The 22,011-nt window shown below is 38.2% G+C and overlaps 1 protein-coding gene across 2 annotated transcripts in view; it reads left to right on the top strand.

Annotated features, from left to right (window-relative positions):
- The window catches only part of dennd1b (DENN/MADD domain containing 1B), a 385,932-nt gene that overhangs the window by 286,972 nt on the left and 76,949 nt on the right, over positions 1–22,011 (top strand). For both annotated transcript variants that reach the window (XM_028811040.2, XM_028811041.2), the window contains one exon: positions 8,808–8,933. In XM_028811040.2, the coding sequence (XP_028666873.1) occupies positions 8,808–8,933 (126 nt within the window). The remainder of the gene's footprint in view (positions 1–8,807; positions 8,934–22,011) is intronic.

Raw genomic sequence — 22,011 nt, 5'->3', positions numbered from 1 at the left:
GTCTACTTTCTGCATCTCTCTGACTATCCCACTTCTTCTTTGCCATCCTCTTCCCCTGTATACTCTCCTGTATTTCCTCATTCCACCACCAGGTTTCCTTTTCCTCCTTCCGCTTTCCAGATGTCACGCCAAGCACCCTTCTTGCTGTCACACTTACTACATCTGCTGTAGTTTCCCAGCTGTCTGGTAACTCTTCACTGCCACCCAGTGCCTGTCTTACCTCCTCCCTAAACTCAAACTAGCAGTTTTCCTTTTTCAACTTCCACCATTTGATCCTTGGCTCTGCCCTCACTCTCTTCCTCTTCTTAATCTCCAACATCATCCTACAGACCACCATCCTATGCTGCTTAACTACACTTTCCCCTGCCAGCACTTTGCAGTCTTCAATCTCCTTCAGATCAACTCTTCTGTATAGGATGTAATCTACCTGTGTGCATCTTCCTCCACTCTTGTACGTAACCCTGTGTTCCTCCCTCTTCTTAAAATACATATTCACCACAGCCATGTCCATCCTTTTGGCAAAATTCACTATCCTCTGACCTTCTTCATTCCTCTCCTTGACACCATACCTACCCATCACCTCCTCTGTTCCCTTCACTAACATGCCCATTGAAATCCGCTCCAATCGCCACTTTCTGTCCCTTGGGTACACTGTTCATCACTTCATCCAACTCACTCCAAAAATCTTCTTTCTCATCCATTGCACACCCAACTTGTGGTGCATATGCATTAACAACATTCATCATCACACCTCCAATTTCCAACTTCATAATCATTACTCTGCCTGACACTCTTTTCACCTCCAAAACACTCTTGACATGCTGTCCCTTCAGAATAACTCCTACCCCATTTCTCCTCCTATCCACACCATGATAGAACAATTTGAATCCACCTCCAATCCACCTGGCCTTACTCCCCTTCAATTTAGTCTCTTGCACGCACAATATATCAACCTTCCTTCTCTCCATCATATCTGCTAACTCTCTCCCCTTACCAGTCATACTGCCAACATTCAAAGTTCCTACCCTCAGTTCCACTCTCTTTAATTTCCTCCTCTCCTCCTGCCTTCGGACACATCCCCCCCCTTCTCCTCCTCCTTCTTCGGCCACCATACAAAACTGAAAGTGTTGAAAGGGAATGTGCTAAGAAAAACTTGACAAAAATCCCATTGTGCAAGTTCCCTATAGTTGAAAATTTCAGCAGTCACTAAGTTGCCTATAACTTTTAAGTATTGACTCCAGTAAATGGGATGGTGACAAGACTGGTGTTCTTACACAATACGTTTGTATTGTTTATCCATGAAAATATTCAGTTAGTACAGACTTGACTTATCCAAATACAGACTTGACTTATCCAAATGGAACAGACACAACAAGATTGTCATTCTTATGGCTGTAATTTGAAAAGTCTCTGGACAAGACACTTTAATGTACTGTTTTTAATTACAGATTTGTAGACTAGGAATTCTTTGAGTTACCAGCCCATGATAAAGATTTTTTCATACATGAACTAAATCTGAATCTAAGCAATTGTTGACAATGTTTAAACTACAATTTATAACCATTTAAGTATGTTCTATAAAGGTAGATACTGTATCTACTTCATTAAAATAATCTTGGACTGAAAAAGATATACAGTATATTATATCTGAATGTTCACAGTTATGCTATACCATCAAAGTAAAATCCTAATTGTAATTGTGTGCATTAATATTAAGACAGTAGGTTAAAGCACTAAAATTCTGAAGCAGCTTCTCTTAGTAAGGGTCACTTTGATGTTTTATTATTCCTGTCTTTTAAACCTGCTCACTTTTTTATTTGTCCTAACAAGTGCACATATTAAACTTGGACCAATAAACTATTTGTCTATTGTTCTGTTTGTTTCTGTTTTAAAATGTAAAAGTATTGACTCCTTTCCCAGGTCCCTCTTTTGTGCTAGTTCATATTTTGTAAAAACACGCCTGGTATTTGGCAAGTAATTACACAATGGTAACAGAAGTGTATATGGTGCCTATAAAAAGTATTCACTGTTTAGAAGTTTCACATTTTATAGTTATACAACATTGAATCCCAGTGGATTTAATTAGACTTTTTTGACATTGATCAACCGAAAGACTCTTTAAATATCAAAGTTAAAAACAATCTTTGCACAGTGGTCTAAATTAATTCTAAATGTAAATCACAAAGTAATACTTTTTATAGACATTGTATTTCATGTAATACTTCTGTTTTATAACTGTAATTAATGATACAGGCTGGTTCATTTGGTTTGCCAATAAAGCACATATTGTACTCTGTACCTACCTTCAGTTTGAAAGTGGTATTTTGTCTTTTAATTATTATTTGCAGCTGGTTTATTTAACTGTAGGTCTCTTTTCTTTGTAACCTTTGACCGATGCTTTGAACAGTGTCTATTTCAAGCCACATACAAAAGGAGATTGAAGAGACTATAATGAGCAGCGGTGTAGACCCTCTGTGGACTAAACAAATCGGACTTCAGACATTAATCTAGAGGTATCTTCCCTTGATGTAAATTGAAAAGATCACAGCTTTGGGGAAAAGACCTGTACTGGGAAGACCTTTCTGCATAGATTATGAATATCATAACTCAATGATTTTTCTACAATTGTATAGTTATAATTGGACCCAATGGGGGTCCTACTCTTTGATCAGATCACAGCAACTGCGACTTAACAGTGAAGAATGTCACTGCCAAATAGCTTTATCACCTGTAGAGAAAAGCTTTACCCTGATGCCTCATTCACTTCTCGTTTGCATTATTAAAAATATAATAATTAATTTGACAGTTCAATTACAGTTACAAGCATATGCTACTATACAAAATAAAAAACTTCATTCCAGTTTTTCCTGGTTTCGTAATACATTTGCATTTATCCTTCATAAAATGTTTATTCAAAAGAAAACGTAATTTAGTGTAAATATTAAAATTAACACACAGGTTTAAAATCTCATGTAGTTTGCTATAACTGTTTACATTCATGTTTAACCAGTGCACATTTGGTTTTTAGTTACATCACTCTGAAGAAGACTTGGGAACATGAAGTTTAAATGATAGGATGGACATGCTTTTCAGTTGCTCATTTCCACTGCAGTGTTACTTTTATGTGTTGTTTTTCATGGTCCCAGCATTTACAGTACAACAAATGGCAGATCAATTCCTGTGAAAACCCAGTACAATAAATTACACAAGCTTACCATAAGACATCTTATCATTGTCCTTTTTAAGAGTTTGATTTTATCCCACTTTACTACAAAACCTTATTGGCTCCACTCAAAAATGTTTTTAAATTACATTATTTTGCAATTATAATCTTATTACCTTGCAAATATAGTAACTTGCCTTGCAACTTGCTTGTGATTTGTCTAAGTAGAAAGAGATTCATCAAAGATGTTGTGACAAATATGAAAACTAAAAAGCATGTAGTATCTATTTATCTTTATAGTTTGACATAATCCCATATATAACAAGATAACATAATCCAGAGCCAGAACATTGAAACAGTGTAAATCACAATTGTAAGTGTATTTGGCATTATAATTAGATATTTTAAGAATTTTATGTCATGTCTTATAGAAATAGTTAGCTATCATCAGCATTAATTTTGGGCACCAGCCTTGTCCAGTTCAGGAATAAAGTGTCTATGTAGATTTAATTCAAAAAAGAAGAGTACCATGAAATGCCCACAAAGTAGAAGGGACTCTGATTTTTGACAGCCCTGCATTTTTCACTATAGCAAAATTGGGTGCAAAGTGTGAAACAGCTCTGGACCTGTTATCAGGTTGTTTTCAGATCACATGCAAAACTCGCTAAATGAAGAATAGCCTATCAAAGTAGCCTAATGATTTATAATGGTATCAGAGAGAGAGAGAGTCTTGCCAGAGAGAGAGAGAGTGAGAGAGAGAGACTTTGACCACAGCTGGAACTGCTGGAAAAGAATGGTCTGCCCCTCCACTTTTTAACCAGCTGAGAAATACCCAATTAAAAAAATTATCCCTCAAAATCTCATAGTTTTCATCTTAATTCACCATTGGACTTGACTTTTCTCTCCACCAGCAGACAACCCATAGTATATAAGCTATTTATTACTCATCTATGAGTTGACTGCAGTTTTTAATAGCATTAGAAAATAAGAACAGTTCTTAAATATGAAACAGTCAAAAGGAGTATGCAGTTCCCTTCATTATCATGAAAAATAATTATGAGTGGGTTAAACTTACTTATGTTAAGCTGGATAGACAACAATATATTTATATGAAGAAAGCAAAACTGAAATACATTTCTGGCCAGTACCCAGTAATCCCAGGATATGATGAGAGAGTTCCGCTTTTGTACTTTGATGCCAAAACAGTATGCTCAAATGTAATGTGTATTTCATTTAAGATAACTCTCCACCCCTTACCATACAGTCTAAACTAAAAGTAACAATAGGCTGAAAATTTAAAACATCTTAAAATGATTCTGAATTATCTTTATAGCAGTTAAATGTCAAGCCTTTGGTGTTATGCCCCCTTGGACACCACTTCTAGTGCATATGAATTCCATACCACCTACTCTATTGATGTGAGAAGCTGCTGTGAAGTACAGTAATCCCTCCTCGATCGCGGGGGTTGCATTTCAGAACCCCCCGCGAAATTTGAAAATCCATCCATCCATTTTCCAACCCACTGAATCCGAACACAGGGTCACGGGGGTCGGCTGGAGCCAATCCCAGCCAACACAGGGCACAAGGCAGGAACCAATCCTGGGCAGGGTGCCAACCCACCGCAGAATTTGAAAATCCGCAAAGTAAAAACCATATGGTTATATGGTTATTTTTATATATTTTAAGCCCTTATAAACTCTCCCACACTATTATAAACATTTCCTGCACAATTATACAGCATAAACCCTTTGTATTCTCTTAGATATTAGGTAAGATTCATTGAAATTATGTATGTAAACACACTGTTTATATACAGTAAAACCTATATATTATTTTAAAGATATCGAGCGTCTCCGATATCACATATGTTACAGCCATTACGACAGACAGGCCTCCAGCAATAAATACGTACAATGCAAGAAAAATTGTATACAGTAAAATGTGTGTACAGTGACACTAAACTATGTACATGTAATAAGTATTGTACGTCGAAAATTAATTATGGTTATGCACCATCAATGACACGACGACTTGTCCGATAACGATGAGTTTAATTTTACTGCACAACAAAGGAGAGCTTACAGCTCTTCTAAAGGAGCCTCTTCAGGCGAATGTGTAGCACCGCCATTGTTCTTCTTCCGGCAGTCTTCAATCCAAATCCCTAAAGCAGATTCTATCCGGACTACCGCCTTATTACATCCACTTACAACTCGGTTTGCGCCCTGATTAAAGGACACTGTGGCTGTAGATCTTATATGCTTTTCCTCCTTTTTAAATAAAAAGAATCGTTGATACCATAATGGCGTCCTACAGCAGTGTAGCTGTTCCCTGCCTTCAACATATACTAAACTTTTACATTTTCGGCAATTGTTAGCATCTTCCTTTGCGCTTGGGCATGGCCCCTGAAGCAGTAGCAGGAGCAGATCGTTTTGGAGCCATAACAAAGGGCTTGACTATGCACAAAGATAAACAAAAAAGAGCACAAAAGTTAACTCTTTACACAGCGAAACACGTTGATGCAGAATGAACGAGACGAGACTTCCTGCTTAACGCAGCGGAATCGAATTTGGTGCTCCGTCGCTGAGCCAATCAGCACACAGGAACTTAACTGTGTGCTCTGATTGGGTAGCTTCTCAGCCATCCCCCAATAGCATCCCTTGTATGAAATCAACTGGGCAAACCAACTGAGGATGCATGTACCAGAAGTAAAAAGACCCATTGTCTGCAGAAACCCGTGAAGCAGCGAAAAATCTGCGTTATATATTTAGATATGCTTACATATGAAATCCGCGATAGAGTGAAGCTGCGAAAGTCAAAGCGCGATACAGCGACATTACTGTGTGGATTATTGTATACGATTCCAAATTGTTTTTTTTATCAGCATAGTTTATTTTTACATGCTATATATACACTACTGGCCAAATGTTTTAGAACACCTCAGTTTTTCCATTTTTTCTTCAAATGTAATCAGTTGAAATGCAACGAATGACCGAAAATGGTGAAAAGGTAAGCAATAAATTGTCAGAGATTTAAATTTAAAGTTTAGATTATCAAAAAATATAAAAGGAAATTTCAGAATATTGTAAATGTGCCTTCTTCAGGGTACAACAAATAGGTTGCAACCTACAGATATTCTACAGCAATTAATGTAAATTATGCCTTGCAAGTATAATTTGCAAAGGTGAATCAACTTCTGTTGATTGCTTAAAAACCCTCTGTCTTTTGGAACAGACTATGTTACTACATCCTCATATTCTACTTTTTCTGCTTTTGATCATTCTTATTTATTATTTTTTTATTTTTCTGTTTATAGTCAGTTTAGACCTAAGATACAATAGTTAATTTGCTGCTTTGGTCTGATGATGAGCACATAACACAAACATGTTTGTAATATAATGTACATATATAATGTGCAATGCTCACACTAAGTCTAGATAATGCATATGTCTCTGACCCTCTTTTTAATTTAAGTAAGCATGAAAAACACTCAGGAAAATGAATTCTGCCATTACAAATAAAAAAAGCAATATAGTTAGACCTTCTGAACCAAATTTATGGTACAGTCTCTGGCAGAAAATACAGCTTTAGGTTTGTTGCAGTAAGCCTCCTCCACCTCATTCCTAGTTAATGAAATATTTGGTCATTCTTCATAACAAATCTGTTCAAGGTTTGACAAGTTCACTAGGGTTCACAAGTCCTGCTACGCATTGCTAATTACATTTGCATCAGGTCAATGACAGAAACATTCATGGATTTTATAAGTTTTCAAAAAAAAATTTAAAAGGGAGAACATTTTATCAATTTAATTTCTTCCATTTTTTGCCTTGAAAAGTGCCCCACATGAGAAAAGACTTTATAAAATGTCATGGGTATTCCTTACATTGTGTGCCTTGTTGCATTTCTACAAAACATAGAGCTCCCCAGTTAAATGAAACAGTTCATTTTTAGTTTCATAAGACAATAAACTTTTTTTAAATACTGCTTAAAATGTAAGGCATATTGCTGTATATATTATGTGAATAATACTAAATACTTACTGCCTCGTGACATTTCATACTGTTATCTGCCCCCCACTTATGGTGTTCTGATTTTCAATGGGTACTAACATGTTATTGAGGTATTAATATTGAGTATTATGCATCTTGAGTGTGTATAGTAATATTTAATGGGGGCCTTTTCTGAGCAAATTACAGACCACAGGTTTCATGCAATAACAGCTAAGTACTGTCAGGTTGTTTTAACTGTGGCTGTAAAGCACAGCAGGTGTTTTTATATATATATATATATATATATATATATATATATACACATACTTTTTCAGGACAATATGATCTATCCTTAGTCATACTGTAGGTATACTTTTCTCTTCAGGAGTGAAGGGTAGCATATGTCTTTCAATGCCTGCACCTTGACATTCCACTTTTATTTTTTTAAATCTGCTCAGATGTGACATTTGGGACACTTTTAAGACAGAATGCACAATAAACACATAGCTAATAAACGTTGCTGTATTAGGAATACGTATAATATATCCATGATATAAATTATTCTGGAGAGTGTACATTTATTTTTTTATCACATTACATTACTTAACATTATTATATGTTATCTAGGATGAGAGCGTTCCTTAGTTTCTGTCAAATTTTGTTTTATATACATACATTCTATAAAGTGATGAGTAGGTGACAAAAAATAATTTGTGCTTAATTATTGTCAAACTTGTATTTGAACTGAGATGTAGTAGCAATAGCAGTGCTTAATGCCAATATATTGTAGGAGTACAAAATCCCTTTTTGTCTGTGGTTTAAATGTTTAAAAGTAAATGTTTTAGTGTGACTGTGCTGCATATGCAGTTAAATAGTTTCATACTTAAAATTTGTCTTGACTCTTCTTGCTCTACAAAAAAATTAGGTTGAGTTACTTATTCAATAGATGCATGACAGATTTCCTCTTAACAGTTAAAAATTCATGCCATTTGCCTTGCTTGGATACATTTTCAGCTGCTCCTGCTTTTCCAGACAAGCATAGCTGTTTAATGGCACTATTGTGATTCATCCTCTTGAAGAATCAGAAGATGGATCTACATCTTCTATAAACTCATAATGATTATGAGCCCCTTTCTATCATTTTCAATAATAATGTGAAATATTCCTAGGACATTTGAATTAGTGGATGCTTCTTATGTGATAAAAACTCAAATAAGGTGATAAGCAGCACTTGAGAGTGTCTCTTAAGAAATGGTTGTTCCTAACACCACCACACTACCCCTCCCCACCCTCATCCGCAGGGTACATCTTTTATTATTCCAAAGCGAGTTGGCACATGCTCTGCTCCTCTGGTAAATCCATCGAAAAATGGTCAACAAACCAGCGTACAGTAAAAAATAATTAAAGCTTATTTATGTCAAGAGGCCTAGAGAGAGTGCACAAAGCACTCTGCATTAGCACTTTACTATCACCCCCCTGCTTTCTTCTCAATTAACGGACCAGCAGGTGCTCTACCTAGCACAACAGATAAGCTATCAGGAGAAGAGAAGGCTCTTTTGGCTGACCTGCAAATGTAACAGTTCACACCCCAATTGGGATTGTTCCTCTCTGCACCAATTTCAAAGGTGTTAATTTAACTTTTCCTTTTCATTGTGCAGGTCTCTTCTTTGAAGAGTAAACTGAAGAAGCAGTCTACAGCGACAGGCAGTGGAGTGGCCAGAGCCTTCCTCAGGGCCCAAGCAGCCTTATTTGGAACCTACAGGGATGCTTTAAGATACAAGCCTGTAAGACTGAATTTAATTAATATATTTATTTCACACTCATGCTTACTTTGCAATTATTTAAGTATTCTCATTTTTTTAAAGTGAAATGTTAAAGGTAATGCATTTAGTTTTCTTAATTTCTTGAATTTAGCAGCACCGATCTTTAATAACAAGTCCCCATTTTCAGTACTTAAAATATTCTGCGAATTTTAAGTATGTACCTGTAGATTATCTTGAGTGCAGTTATTTATAACTCGTCCATTTCAAGTTCATTTTAAAACAATACTGTTTCAAGGGTGCTAGTTATTAGTAAAAGTGTTATTTTTAAATGGTGAAATTAATTATTATCACAGCTCTTTATTGCTATATTGTACTCAACTTTTTTACAATTGTGTTTACTTTTGTATAGTTCCCTTGTAGCAGTAGACACTGATTTAAAAAGGTAGAGCAATCATACACTGTAGTACCATTTTGTGGGTCTTTTTTTAATGTTTTGTGTCTTAATTGTAGAATAATCTTATTTGTATGACCTCAGCATTAGTGTTTTATTCATACCTGCTACAATTGTACACGCTTCATTTTGAGAAGTGTGTAATTTACGTGAGACTGCTTTGAAGAGTTAAAATGTCTCCCAAGGGGATAACTGCTCAAACACAATGAGTATACTTTTTGGTCATGAACACCTTCTCTTTTATTGGCAAGAGTCCATCCATCCATCCATTTTCTAACCCGCTGAATCCGAACACAGGGTCACGGGGGTCTGCTGCAGCCAATCCCAGCCAACACAGGGCACAAGGCAGGAAACAATCCTGGGCAGGGTGCCAACCCACCGCAGGACACACACAAACACACCCACACACCAAGCACACACTAGGGCCAATTTAGAATCGCCAATCCACCTAACCTGCATGTCTTTGGACCGTGGGAGGAAACCGGAGCGCCCGGAGGAAACCCACGCAGACACGGGGAGAACATGCAAACTCCACGCAGGGAGGACCCGGGAAGCGAACCCAGGTCCCCAGATCACCCAACTGCGAGGCAGCAGCGCCTTGGCAAGAGTCAAGCCTTGTAAATCAACTAATTACAGTTCAGTAGTTCAGCATTATCATTTTTTTCTCTGACCCGTGAGGATTCCAACTGTACTGTTAAAAAAAAAAAAAAATCAAATAGTAACAAAAGCAAATTCTAGATTTTAGTATTCCTTGTGTTTATAATATTCACTGATTTATATTTGCTTATAGATGTTAATTATAAATATGGTCAAAACTGTCTTAATTTTGAAGGAGTACACCTAACTGAGGCAGTTTAAAATTTTGGAAATCAAATGAGCACTGATATCAGTAACGACATACAGCCCAAGCACTTGAACTTTTTTTTAACAATGCATTCCTTAGCATCTCAGATATTTCCAGTAGAGTCTTCAAGTACCCAATGTAAATTTGATAATTTATGAAATAGTTATTAATTTTAAAGAGTATCAAGAAAGCATTTTTATGTTTCTAAAAAACAAAGAATAACAACAAAGTATAAATAAATTAAGACCATAATTCTTAACTGTTTAAGTGGAGGCCAGGATTAAAACATAGTTGTACATGTCAAAAAACTTCAAGAAAGCAATACTCTTGTATAATTTTTGTAGCTTCATATTACCTTTTTTTTCTTTGACCAAATAGATGGAAACAGTTTGAATGACACACCCAGCCATTATTCATATTGAGTTTGCATGTTCCTCCCATGTCGAAATGAGTTTTTTTTTCTGTGGTTTTCCTCCTAGATCCCAAGTGATGGGCAGCTTAGTTTAGTTGGCCATTCTATATTGGCCTTGTGTGATGTAGACCATTGGTTTTTGCATATGATGGTCCTGAAATGGACAGTCATCCTTTCCGGAGCAGCTTCCTGCGTTTCACCCAGTGCTGCTGTAGACCCCCTCAACCCCGTGGCCCTGAATTGCATCAAGCAGTTTTGAAAATGTTAGCTTGTGATAAATAATTGCTGTCTTTCTCCTCCACAATAAATATGAAACAAAAATCAACACAAAAGCAAAGTAATGTTGTGGCTTAAATATAAATTGCTTTTGAGAACATCATCTTCTTCTTGCAGCTATCTCCGTTAGGGGTCACAACAACAGATCATCTTTTTCCATATCTTCCTGTTTTCTGCATCCTGCTCCATTACACCAACCACCTTCATGTCCTCTCTCACCACATCCATAAACCTTCCTCTTTTCCTCTTACCTGGCAGCTCCATCCTTTACATCCTTCTCCCAATAGACCAGCATCACTCCTCTGCACATGTCCAAACCAGCGTAATCTTGCCTCTCTGACGTTGTCTCCCAACCATCCAACCTGAGGTAACCTTCTAATGTACACATTTCTACTCCTGTCCAAACTTGTCACACACAATGGAGATGGTGTCTTTAAAAATGCAATCTCTAGCTCTGTCTCCTGTTTTTTGGTCAGTGTCACCATCTCCATACCCATATGAGTTAGCTGGTCTCACTACCTTCTTGTAGACCTTCCCTTTCAGATTTGCAGGTACCTGTTTGTCACAAATCACTCCTGACACTGTTCTCCACCCTGCATACACTCTCTTATTCACCTGACTTTCACACTTCCCATTACTCTGCACTGCTGATCCCAAGTATTTAAACTCATCCACCGTCGCCAGCTCTACTCCTTGCATCCTTACCATTCCTCTAACCTCCCTGTCATTCCCTCGCATGTATTGTGTCTTGTTCCTACTGACCATCATTCCTCTCCTCTCTAGAGCATATCTCCATCTCTCCAGGGTCTCGTCTTTTCACTACAGATCACAATGTCATTCACAAACATCATAGTCTACTGGGACTCCTGTCTAATCACATCTGTCAACCTGTCCATCACAGGTCAGGTCAGGTCAGGTTGGGGAGCATGCACTGGTGCACCGTGTTACCGCACACACCACATGGTGAAACATCTTGGGATCCTGGTTGGCAACTCCTAGGCAGACACACGGTCCAGTCCCACCCTCTGGAAATGACCCTGTATCTGCCGCATCCAAGTGTTACGTGAGCATGATCCAGCCACTCTGGTCCTCAACAATGAGGATCCTGCAAGCTGGATCACCCTCAGGGAATCACGCCACATGGCCATAGTGTCGTAACTGACATTACTTCACAATGCAGGTAATGTGCCTCATTTGGGACTCCTTGAACAACCGGTCAATTGACACAAAAGTCAAACCAACGGTACCCAAGGATTCTCCAAAGAAACACAGTACCAGAGGAGTCCAGTCTTCGTCTCAGGTCACTGGATGAGGAAGCACCAGGGCTCTAAAGACCTTAATCCTTTTGCATAGATATTGGGAGCATCACACACCTCTTTCCAGCGACCTCATGACCACCCCCATGCTCTACCAATCCGTCTACTGACTTCATAGGAAGAGTCACCAGAGACATGAATGTCACTGCCAAGGTAAGTAAACATCTCGACAAGTTCGACACTCTCTCCGTAGACAGACACACTGCCGATGGCTTTGCCTAAGAGGTCGTTAAAAGCCTGGATCTTGGTTTTTATCTAGGACACTCGCAAGCCCAGACACTCGAGACTAGTGCTGGGCGGTATACTGGTTCATACCGAAAACAGTTTTTTATTTTTTTAATGATATGGATTTTTCTTATACCGCAACAACAGTTTAAATTGCCTAAACAACGTTTGGAATGTGGCGCAGCGGGAAACTGTTTAAGGGGGACCTTTTTCACGGCTACACTGCTAAACACATGTAATGGAGTACATGCGTTAGTGGAGGTGTTGCGCAGGGGCTGTTTTTCACTGCTACACCACTAGACAGGCATGCAACGGAGTACATGCGGTAGTGGAAGTATTGCACGGTGAAAATGGACAGAAAACATTACGAAACTGAAGCTGTAGCAGACAAAAAAGTTGAACATGATGACACAGAACTTTTGCTGGAAAAAGGAGTCACGTCTGTTCTCTGGAGATACTTTGGATTTAAAAGGTCGGCTGTGGACCATTATGTTCAAATGTGTGAATACTGTTTCTATACTAGTGGATAATACTGTAAGCCAAGTTGTACTTGTTTTATTTTTTTCAATACTGTAGAGAAAAGCCAAGCAAAATGACACCTTTTATTGGCTAACTAAAAAGATATGCAAGCTTTCGATGCAACTCAGGCCCCTTCTTCAGGCAAGGTGTCATTTTGCTTGGCTTTTCTCTACATTCATAATGGCTAACACGGTACAACACCCTAGTACTTTCAGTACTGTGTAATAGTGTGACGACATGTTGACTTTATTCTCGACATTTCCACTTTAATCTCAACGCTTATGACAAGAATAAAGTCGACATGTTGACTTTATTCTCATAATTTGTTATTAAAGTAGAACATCGTAAACTAAATTTCATCTTACAATGAATATTTAATTTACTAGATTTTCTCAAATCCCGTCACAAGTTATGTAGCACATTAAATGCTTTGTGTTAAGTGTTCCCGGAGCCATGTTAATCGCTACGTGCTTCTTAAACTGACTTCCTCTTGCACTAAGAGGAGGCACAAGCAGCACACAGAACACATTAATTTCATGATATTCCTGCTCCCTGAACATTTAGAATGCTAAGATAAATACTTGATATCATTTTCATGATGAAATGCATTAAAGCATTTATTAATCATGTGCACGGTGGCATGGATGTTGCACTACTGCCTCGCAGCAATGGGGTCCCGGGTGTTCCCTGCTTTGAATTTGCATGTTTTTCTGGTGGGTTTACTCAGTGTGCTTCAGTTTCCTTTCAAAGTCATGTAGGATGTCGGGTTTTGTTATGCTATATTGACCCTGCTAGTGTATGTATTGCTCGTATTCACCCTGCGATGTGCTGGTGCCCTGTTCAGGATTTCCTCCTGCCTCGCACACAGTGCTTGCTGGGATGGGCGCAACCCTGAATGGATGGCATAATTAAACATTTATAACGAAGATATTATAAGTTCTGAACACTCCGTGGTCTAAGTTTATAACTAGTTTTAATTTCACAAAGACGTTTATCGTGTGGTGATTGGTTATGTGGAGAAAGAAAAAGGAAGGATAGGAACTGGGGGTTTGATACGTCAGACAGAGACAGCATGCATGCAATAAAGAAAGCCCGCTCAGATGAACATCCATTGAATTCTGTGTTCGTGTTTCCGAATACCAGATCACGAACCCAATTTACAGAATATTTAAGTTAAACATGTGCGATACCCATTCATACATCCAGTTTTTTTGGAGCCTCGTCACACCTGCCATAAAGTTCTCTACACTGAACATACACCTGGGGACCCCTTACTGCGAGGGAGCAGCACTATCACCACACTACCGTGCATGTTTAATACCTGCTTTAATACATTTCATCCTGAAAATGATATTAAGTATTTATCTTAGCATTCTAAATTTTGACAGAGCAGGAATATCATGAAGTGAATGTATTCTGTGTGCCGATCGCTGCCTGTATCTCCTCATAGTGTAGAGGAAGTCAGTTTAAGAAGCGTGCAGCGATTAACAACTGGGTTGGGGAACACTTAACACAAAGCATTTAATGTGCTATATTAACTTATGACGGGGTTTGAAAAAATCTAGTAAATTAAATACTGATTTTAGGATGAAGTTTAGTTTACGACATTCTACTTTAATTACAAAATAAACTATGAGAATAAAGTGGAAATATCGACTTTAATCTCGACATAAACGTCGAGATTAAAGTGGAAATGTCGAGAATAAAGTCAACATGTCGACTTTATTCTCGACATTTAGGTTTTTTTTTTCTTCGCTGTGGTTCTAATACAATTCCATAGGGCTATACCACAAATAGCAGTTTTATTATTTATGTATATAGCTTAGCTTGAAGCAAGGTCCATATTAATGCAATTTGCCTTAATGATGGTTCAGTTGGTAAAGATGTCATCACTAAGTTGCACTTGTTTTATTTTATTTTTATTTGTAGAATACAGTACACCCCCAAAATTCGTGGAGGTTACGTTCCTAGAGAACCCGCGAATTGTGACTTTTGAATGTGGTTAAAAAATGCCTTTTAAATGCCTATTTTTATAGTTTAAACCCTAAATATGTATGCCCCAAAGCACTTTAATTTCGTTGCAACGTGCATTAATACGTTACCTAAAAAATTACCTTAATACATTACCTAAAAACAGAATGTAAAGGTAAACCCGTATACTGTACAGTACTGTACTGCTATGTCTCCTGCTGTGCTAGAATGTAAAATACCGATGTTACCGATATACATAACATATGTTACCGATATACATAACGTAATTCATGCAAGCGCGTTTTCTTTGGTATGTGCTGTCGTTTTCTTTGTTATAAGCAGAGTAAATACATAATAATTTCATTTAATTAAAATATAGTCAAATGTATGGGTACTCACCAATGATGAATGATATTGATGATGATGATGAAGTAGCTGTGCAGTACGATGCAGAGGATTTAAAACTTCTTGGGTGGCGCCTCTTCTTCAGGCGCTTCGCTTCAGGAGTCGTCGTATCTTTGGACGGGTCTTCTTCTGGTGGGGTTTCATGCTGGCTTTTCTTTATAGGTTTCAGGAACATTGTGATAGGAAGTTGCTACATTGTCTCCTGTAGCGAACTGCTGGTACAATTTCCGTGCTTTCTCACGGATGATGTTACCGTCAAAGGGGATGTTCTTCTTCCTGCAGTCTGTGATCCACAATGCCAAGGCAGATTCCATCCTGACGATATTTTTATTCCTTACAGTCGTTACCTTTTTGGCACTATCACAGAAACTTACAGATACAGTACTCCAGATCGCTGCTTCGTTCTTCTTTATGTAGCATGCGGTGCTTTCATTAATGCCATAGTGGCGCGCTACTATAGCATAACTTTTTAGTTCCCGGGGCAAATCCAGTAGTTCAACCTTCTCCTGGAGTGTTTTAAACTTCTTCTGGCACTTAGGCTCAGTGCCACAAGCCTTAGAAGGTGCAGGGTGTTTTGGCGACATCTTGTGCATTTAACAATAACACAATGAATACAATAACAAAACAGAAAACACGAGGACGCTCAGCTGGAGACGTGTCACAGGACAGCAGTCAATCAGCAGCAAGGAGAAATGAATAGCACTCTCGGATTTGCTACTTTCGTCATCCCAAACTGCGTTTCCCTCAGCGGTTGCTTGCTGTTCTCTCAACAGCACAGTATTGCCGCGAGAAAAGCCATAAAAAATTGTGGAGGATATTTGCGCATTCCCCTAACGATTAATAGTTAGGTTCTAAGGAAAAACCGCGAACGACTTGAGTCCGCGAAACCTGAACTGCAACTTCGCGGGGGTCTACTGTATTGTGTAATGCACCTGGGCTCGAAGTCTTGAAGTAATAGTATTATTACTGGAAGTTGCACTATTATTTATTTTATTGTTATTATTTATTAATTTAAATATTATGCAGTTTAATGATGGTAAAGTTGTTTAAAAAGTAACTTTAACGTGTCAGTGGACAGAGATTGTTAACATTAACAGAAAGTGTAGTTGGTTTACAAAAAATATTTACAATTTATTCCATTTCTAAGTCATGTTCAATGCAGTACAAGATTTGACAAGCACCTCTGGATATTTTACTAAGTCTAAAAGCCTCTTTGGATGGTTGAAAATATGTTGTCAAAATTTTAGTTTAAGTTGTTTGCAAAATTTGTTCAATAAAAAGGTTCTATGTTTTGACTGCAACGGTCCTGCAATGTGATTAGTGCCACCACCTTGAAAACTATCACTTTATGGGGCCATGCAAACCTGTATTAATACTTGTGTGCACATTAAAATGATTTTTTGTACAATTCTCATGACAGTGGAATGGATATTCTTAGCTAGTCTACTGCAGTAATTGCAGTGGAAAATGTGGTTAACATCCACTCATGCATGGGTAAAAAAATACCGTCGAATACTGTGAAACTGGTATAATTTTGAAAAATACTGTGATATAGAATTTTGGTCATTATGCCCAGCACTACTCAAGACTCCTCGCTCAGTCTCTCGACAGCCTCAATCAGAGCCTGCATTGACTGTGCGAAGATCACAGCATTGTTAGCAAAGTCAATATCAGTGAATCTTTCTTCGCCAACAAATGCCCCACAGCCGCTGGACCCCAAAGCCTTGCCCAACACCCAGTCCATGCAAGCATTGTACAGAGTAAGAACAAGAACACACCCCTGACAAACCCCAAAGTCAACTGGGAAAAACACAGAGGTTCTGCCTCCTCTCTGCACAGCACTCATAGTACCAGTGTACAGGCCAGCCATGATATTCAGCAACCTTGAGGGGATCCCGCAAAGTCTCAGAATATCCCACAGGGCAGCTCGATCAACTGAGTCGAACACTTTACAAAAATTGACAAAGGCTTCAAAGAAACTACCAATATTCGCATTTGCACTCCATGAGAACCCTCAGTGCCAGGATGCAGTCGATGGTAGACATCTTAGGTGTAAAACCATACTGCTCTGGTCGCTGGTACATGAGCAGGTAATCAAGGGTCCTGTTGAAGATGACCCTAGCAAGGACCTTACCAGGAACCGAAAGCGGTGTTATCCACCATAGTTGCTGCAATCCAGGCGATCACCCTTCCCTTTCCAGATAGGGATGACAAGTCCTGTTTTCCAGTCAGTTGGGATGACGCCACTCGCCCAAATGGAAGAAGTAATTGCTTGCAATGCCAGGAGGACAGCCTTACCACTAGCTTGGAGATGTTCACCCCGTATACCACAGATCCCTGCAGCCTTCCCTACCTTCAGCTGGTTCGCCACCTGTGCAATCTCAGTGATTCTGAGTGGTTCACAGCTAATTTGAGGATCAGCCTCAAGAAGAGTGGACCAAAATATCCAACATCCTAGCTGGAGGATCAGCTTTAAACAGCTGGTCAAAGAAGCCAGCCCAGCTGCATTGTCATATGTAAGGACTGTTCATTTAGCTACTCTGATATAGACTCTGTGAGGAACAGGTTTGGATGTGCGTAATGCTTCTATTCCTCTGTAATCAGGACGTAGGTCACTAGACCATGGATGGTGTGTCACTTGCTCACAGATTCCTCTAACAAACACCTCCTTATCTGCTCTCAGAGCCCTCACAGCTGTCCTTCTCAGTTCCCGGTACAGACTGGAGTTGCCATCAAGCCGTGCACTACGACTCCTCTCGATGATATCCAGAGTGCCCTGCAAGATGAAACACCTCCTTCTGGGAACACTGGTAACACCAACACAACCCTCAGCAACCTTCAGGGTCTTGTCACGGAAAGTCTCCCACATCACAATAGGATCACAGTCGCACTCATCGATAAGTTCCTCACACAAACTGCGTGCAAATTCATCAGAAGCTGCCTTATCTATGAGTCTGGCCAGGTCCAGCCTCATTTTCCTAGTAGGCGGAAACCTACTGGGCCTAAGCTTGATCTTCAGAGTAGCAACAACAGGTCTGTGGTCAAAATTCACAAACTGGGCACATCTGTAGACCCTTCAGCATCTGCCCATGAGGATGTGATCGATCTCCTTCACTGCACCACCAGTATTGGAGTACCAAGTCCAATAATGTGGCTCAGAGCACTTTAACCAGGATCCAGCCATTCACAGCCCCTGACCTTTTGCAAAGTCAAGGAACATGGTGCCACTTTCACCACGGTCACCACACCCATGGGGAACGAGACAATCGTGTCCATCACTGTTGCAAATAAGAAAGGGCTCAGAGCTGATCCCTGATGAAATTCCTCTACTACCTTAAATTGCGTCCATTACTCCTACCACAGACCTCACCACTATCTCACTTTCCTTGTACATATCCTGTACCCACTCTTTCAAACATCTCTACCACTTCTGACTTCCTCATGCAGCATCACAACTCGTCTCTCGGCACTCTGACATATGCTTTCTCTAAATCCACAAAGACACAATACACCAGTCCCAAGGCCGCATAAATGTAGAGGGTTACGTCAGAAAGGGCATCCAGTGTAAAATATTGCCAGATCAATATGCGGACAACAATACAGATTGCTCTTTCGAACATAAAATCTGCTAATGACAAAGAATGAAAATGTAAAAAAAGACATGTACCAACTGGGAAAAGAATCCATTTGCAATAAAACTTCTGATTTTACATACATCAGCTTGGTCTGCAATAGAAGTAAAATCCTGCAGTACTTTTTTATATTCCCTGCTTTGTGCCCCAATAAATGCAAGTTATCACCAATATACTAATAACCCAATTGTGCTTCACTCACTAAGGACATGGAACCAATGTAGAAAGCATTTTAAGATGGAGAATCTTTTATCTGTGGCACCCCTGCAAGAAAACCACCTCTTTCAACCCTTGCAAACATATGCAGTTTTTAATATCTGGAAAAGATTTGGGATTAAATTGCTTAGAGATCTTTATATAGACAACATCTTTGCATCCTATGAACAATTACATTCCAAATTTAACTTTCCAGCAACACATTTCTTTCACTATCTTCAAATTAGGAACTTTGTTAAACAGAACCTGCCCGATTTTCCTCATCTTGCACCCTCCTCCATGCCAGAAAAAATATTGCTTAGTTTTGAGGACTTGAACACCATCTCTGCAACATATAAAATTATTTTACAGTCCCTCCCTTTCAAAGATCCAAGAGGACAATGGGAAAAAGATCTGTTAATCAATATATCAGAAAAGGAGTGGAAAATAGCAATACAGAGAATTCACTCAACCTCCATATGCGCAAGGCATAGAATTATTCAATTCAAAATTATATATCGAGCACATCTGTCTCGCTTAAAACTGTCCAAAATGTTTCCAGGGCAAGATCCAACCTACGAACGCTGCAATCAAGTCCCAGCCCCACCGGGTGACATGTTTTGGGCCTGCACCAAATTAACATCATTTTGGAGCAGAATTTTTAAGTGCCTCTCAGACAGCCTTCGTGTCACAATCCTTCCTAACCCATTAACAGCTGTGTTTTCAATCCTATTTTTTGTAAAAACTGATCTGTTTGTATGGAATAATTAAAATTAATAAAATTAAAAAAAAAAAAAAAACTGGATTAGAGATGATCCACAGATAAATATTTCAAAACATGGTGACACATGACCTGGAATGGAGAAAGTGGGTAAAGCAGTTGAATATATGGACAAATTAAAAGGGAAGAAAGTTAGAAACTTCATTCTTAAGTTCAGCCAAAAAAAACTCTGTTGTATTTACTATAACCAAGCTTACCTAAAAAACAATTTAGACAAGTATTGGGACAATAAAAGAAAATTAAATATTATGAGCAATAATTGAAATTATTGTATGTGAGTAATTCTACATATCTTATTCAGAAATTCTAAAGCAAATAATTAAAGTATTGATTTGCTACTTCAAAGATTCTAGAATGTGGTAAGTAGGGTTGGGTGATACAGGCAAAAAAAATAATTTTCAGCTGTTTAGAAATAATTTAATAATAGAAACTGTAGTGTCATTTTTCACTTTTAAAAAGAGTTGTCAGCAAGCCTTTCTTAACAGTTAAATAAACTATTGTGGGCTCATATCAATGCAGAGGGATATTTTATGTTGAGAAAATTTTTTTGAAAACAAGCAGCTAAAATTGTTGACACAGTTTAAACTTTACATAGCACAAGTATTATGTAGGTTAAACTTTCATAAAATAGATAGTACAGATCCGACTCTTTATATCAAACTTTACACATTGTTAAATCAGCAACAATAAGAAGCAATAAAACTGTTAAAAGTTTTTCACAGAGTTAGTACAAATAGAAGATCCTCTGAAATGAAAGCAAATTTAACAGATTTAGAACATAGTAAGAATAATAACTACAACCGGGAGCATGTGCCAGTTTAGCCAGAGATTGTGTGACTCCATCCCGCATGATGGCTTGCACTGGTACCATGTCTTCTGCAGTGCAACTGGTGGCAGCTTTTGTTATGTACTGCCACCGTTTGCTTTTCTAGTCATAGAACATTTTCCCGTTTGACAATTTCACTTGAGCAAGTTTATGTATGGTTAATTTGGATTTCTTCATGGGGGAGATAACTTACAAAGCTTTTCATATTCTTCAAATTCCTTACAGTGGTTAACACAAAAGTAATGAAGCAAAATGGTTGCTTTAACTGCGACTGATTTCAAGTATGTTATAGATTTCTTGTTTATTGCATATTTTTTCAAAAGTAAACCACATCCACTTGATCACATTTGAGCTATTTAAATCTTCTTAGGAACATTAATGTTAGGCAGACTGCCCTTTGACCTGGAACCCCTTTTTTTTCTCCAGCTAAACCGGAGTGTTTTTTTTCTGTCCATGCTAGCCAACTGACCTTATCATCAGACTGACATTTAGAAACTTAAAATAAAATCAAAAAATAATTCTATGTTTAAGAACTCTGTTTTATTTTAATTAAATATGTCTTATGCAAGTATGCATTATTTGTTATATTCTATTTATGCATTATTTTTCTTATTTAACATCTTGTAAAGCATTTTGAGCAATATTGTTTGTATGAAATGTGCTATAGAAATAAATATTGTTGTTGTACAATTGTGGATTCATATCCTGAGGGAATTTGAGCCTTTATCTTACCTTTTGTTTTTAATCATTAACTAAACATTTTGTTAGTTATAGAATGACTAGTGTGATATCTGTATGACAAATGCTGCACCAAAACACTGACAACATATGAGATTATTCAGGCAAGCTTTGGGATAGTATAAACATTTCTGATTGGCTTATGCAGTAGTGTACTGGATAATGCAAGATGGCATTTCATAAGCATAGTAATAGTGATGTCATCATAAACTATATCATATCTCCCTCTTGTAGAAGTAAGTCAAGAAACAATACCTGAAATTGACCACGTTCACACTAACATCATGATCCAACTTGTGAAGGCAGCATGTAGTACTTAACTTAAAGGATTGGTACCTTTTTGTCACTTAAAAGAAATGGACAATTGCCTTAGAGCAGACATGTCAAACACGTGGCCCCCGGGCCGCATGCGGCCTGCAACAGAAATCTGTGCAGCCCGCATGACAGATCCTAGTTAGCAATAAACTTGTACAAAATGATTACTATCATTTGTGATTGAATCATTCTG

This window comes from Erpetoichthys calabaricus, chromosome 10 (assembly GCF_900747795.2).
Source record: "Erpetoichthys calabaricus chromosome 10, fErpCal1.3, whole genome shotgun sequence".
In the NCBI taxonomy this organism is placed as follows: Eukaryota; Metazoa; Chordata; class Cladistia; order Polypteriformes; family Polypteridae; genus Erpetoichthys; species Erpetoichthys calabaricus.
This window is presented reverse-complemented; position numbering and strand designations above follow the sequence as displayed.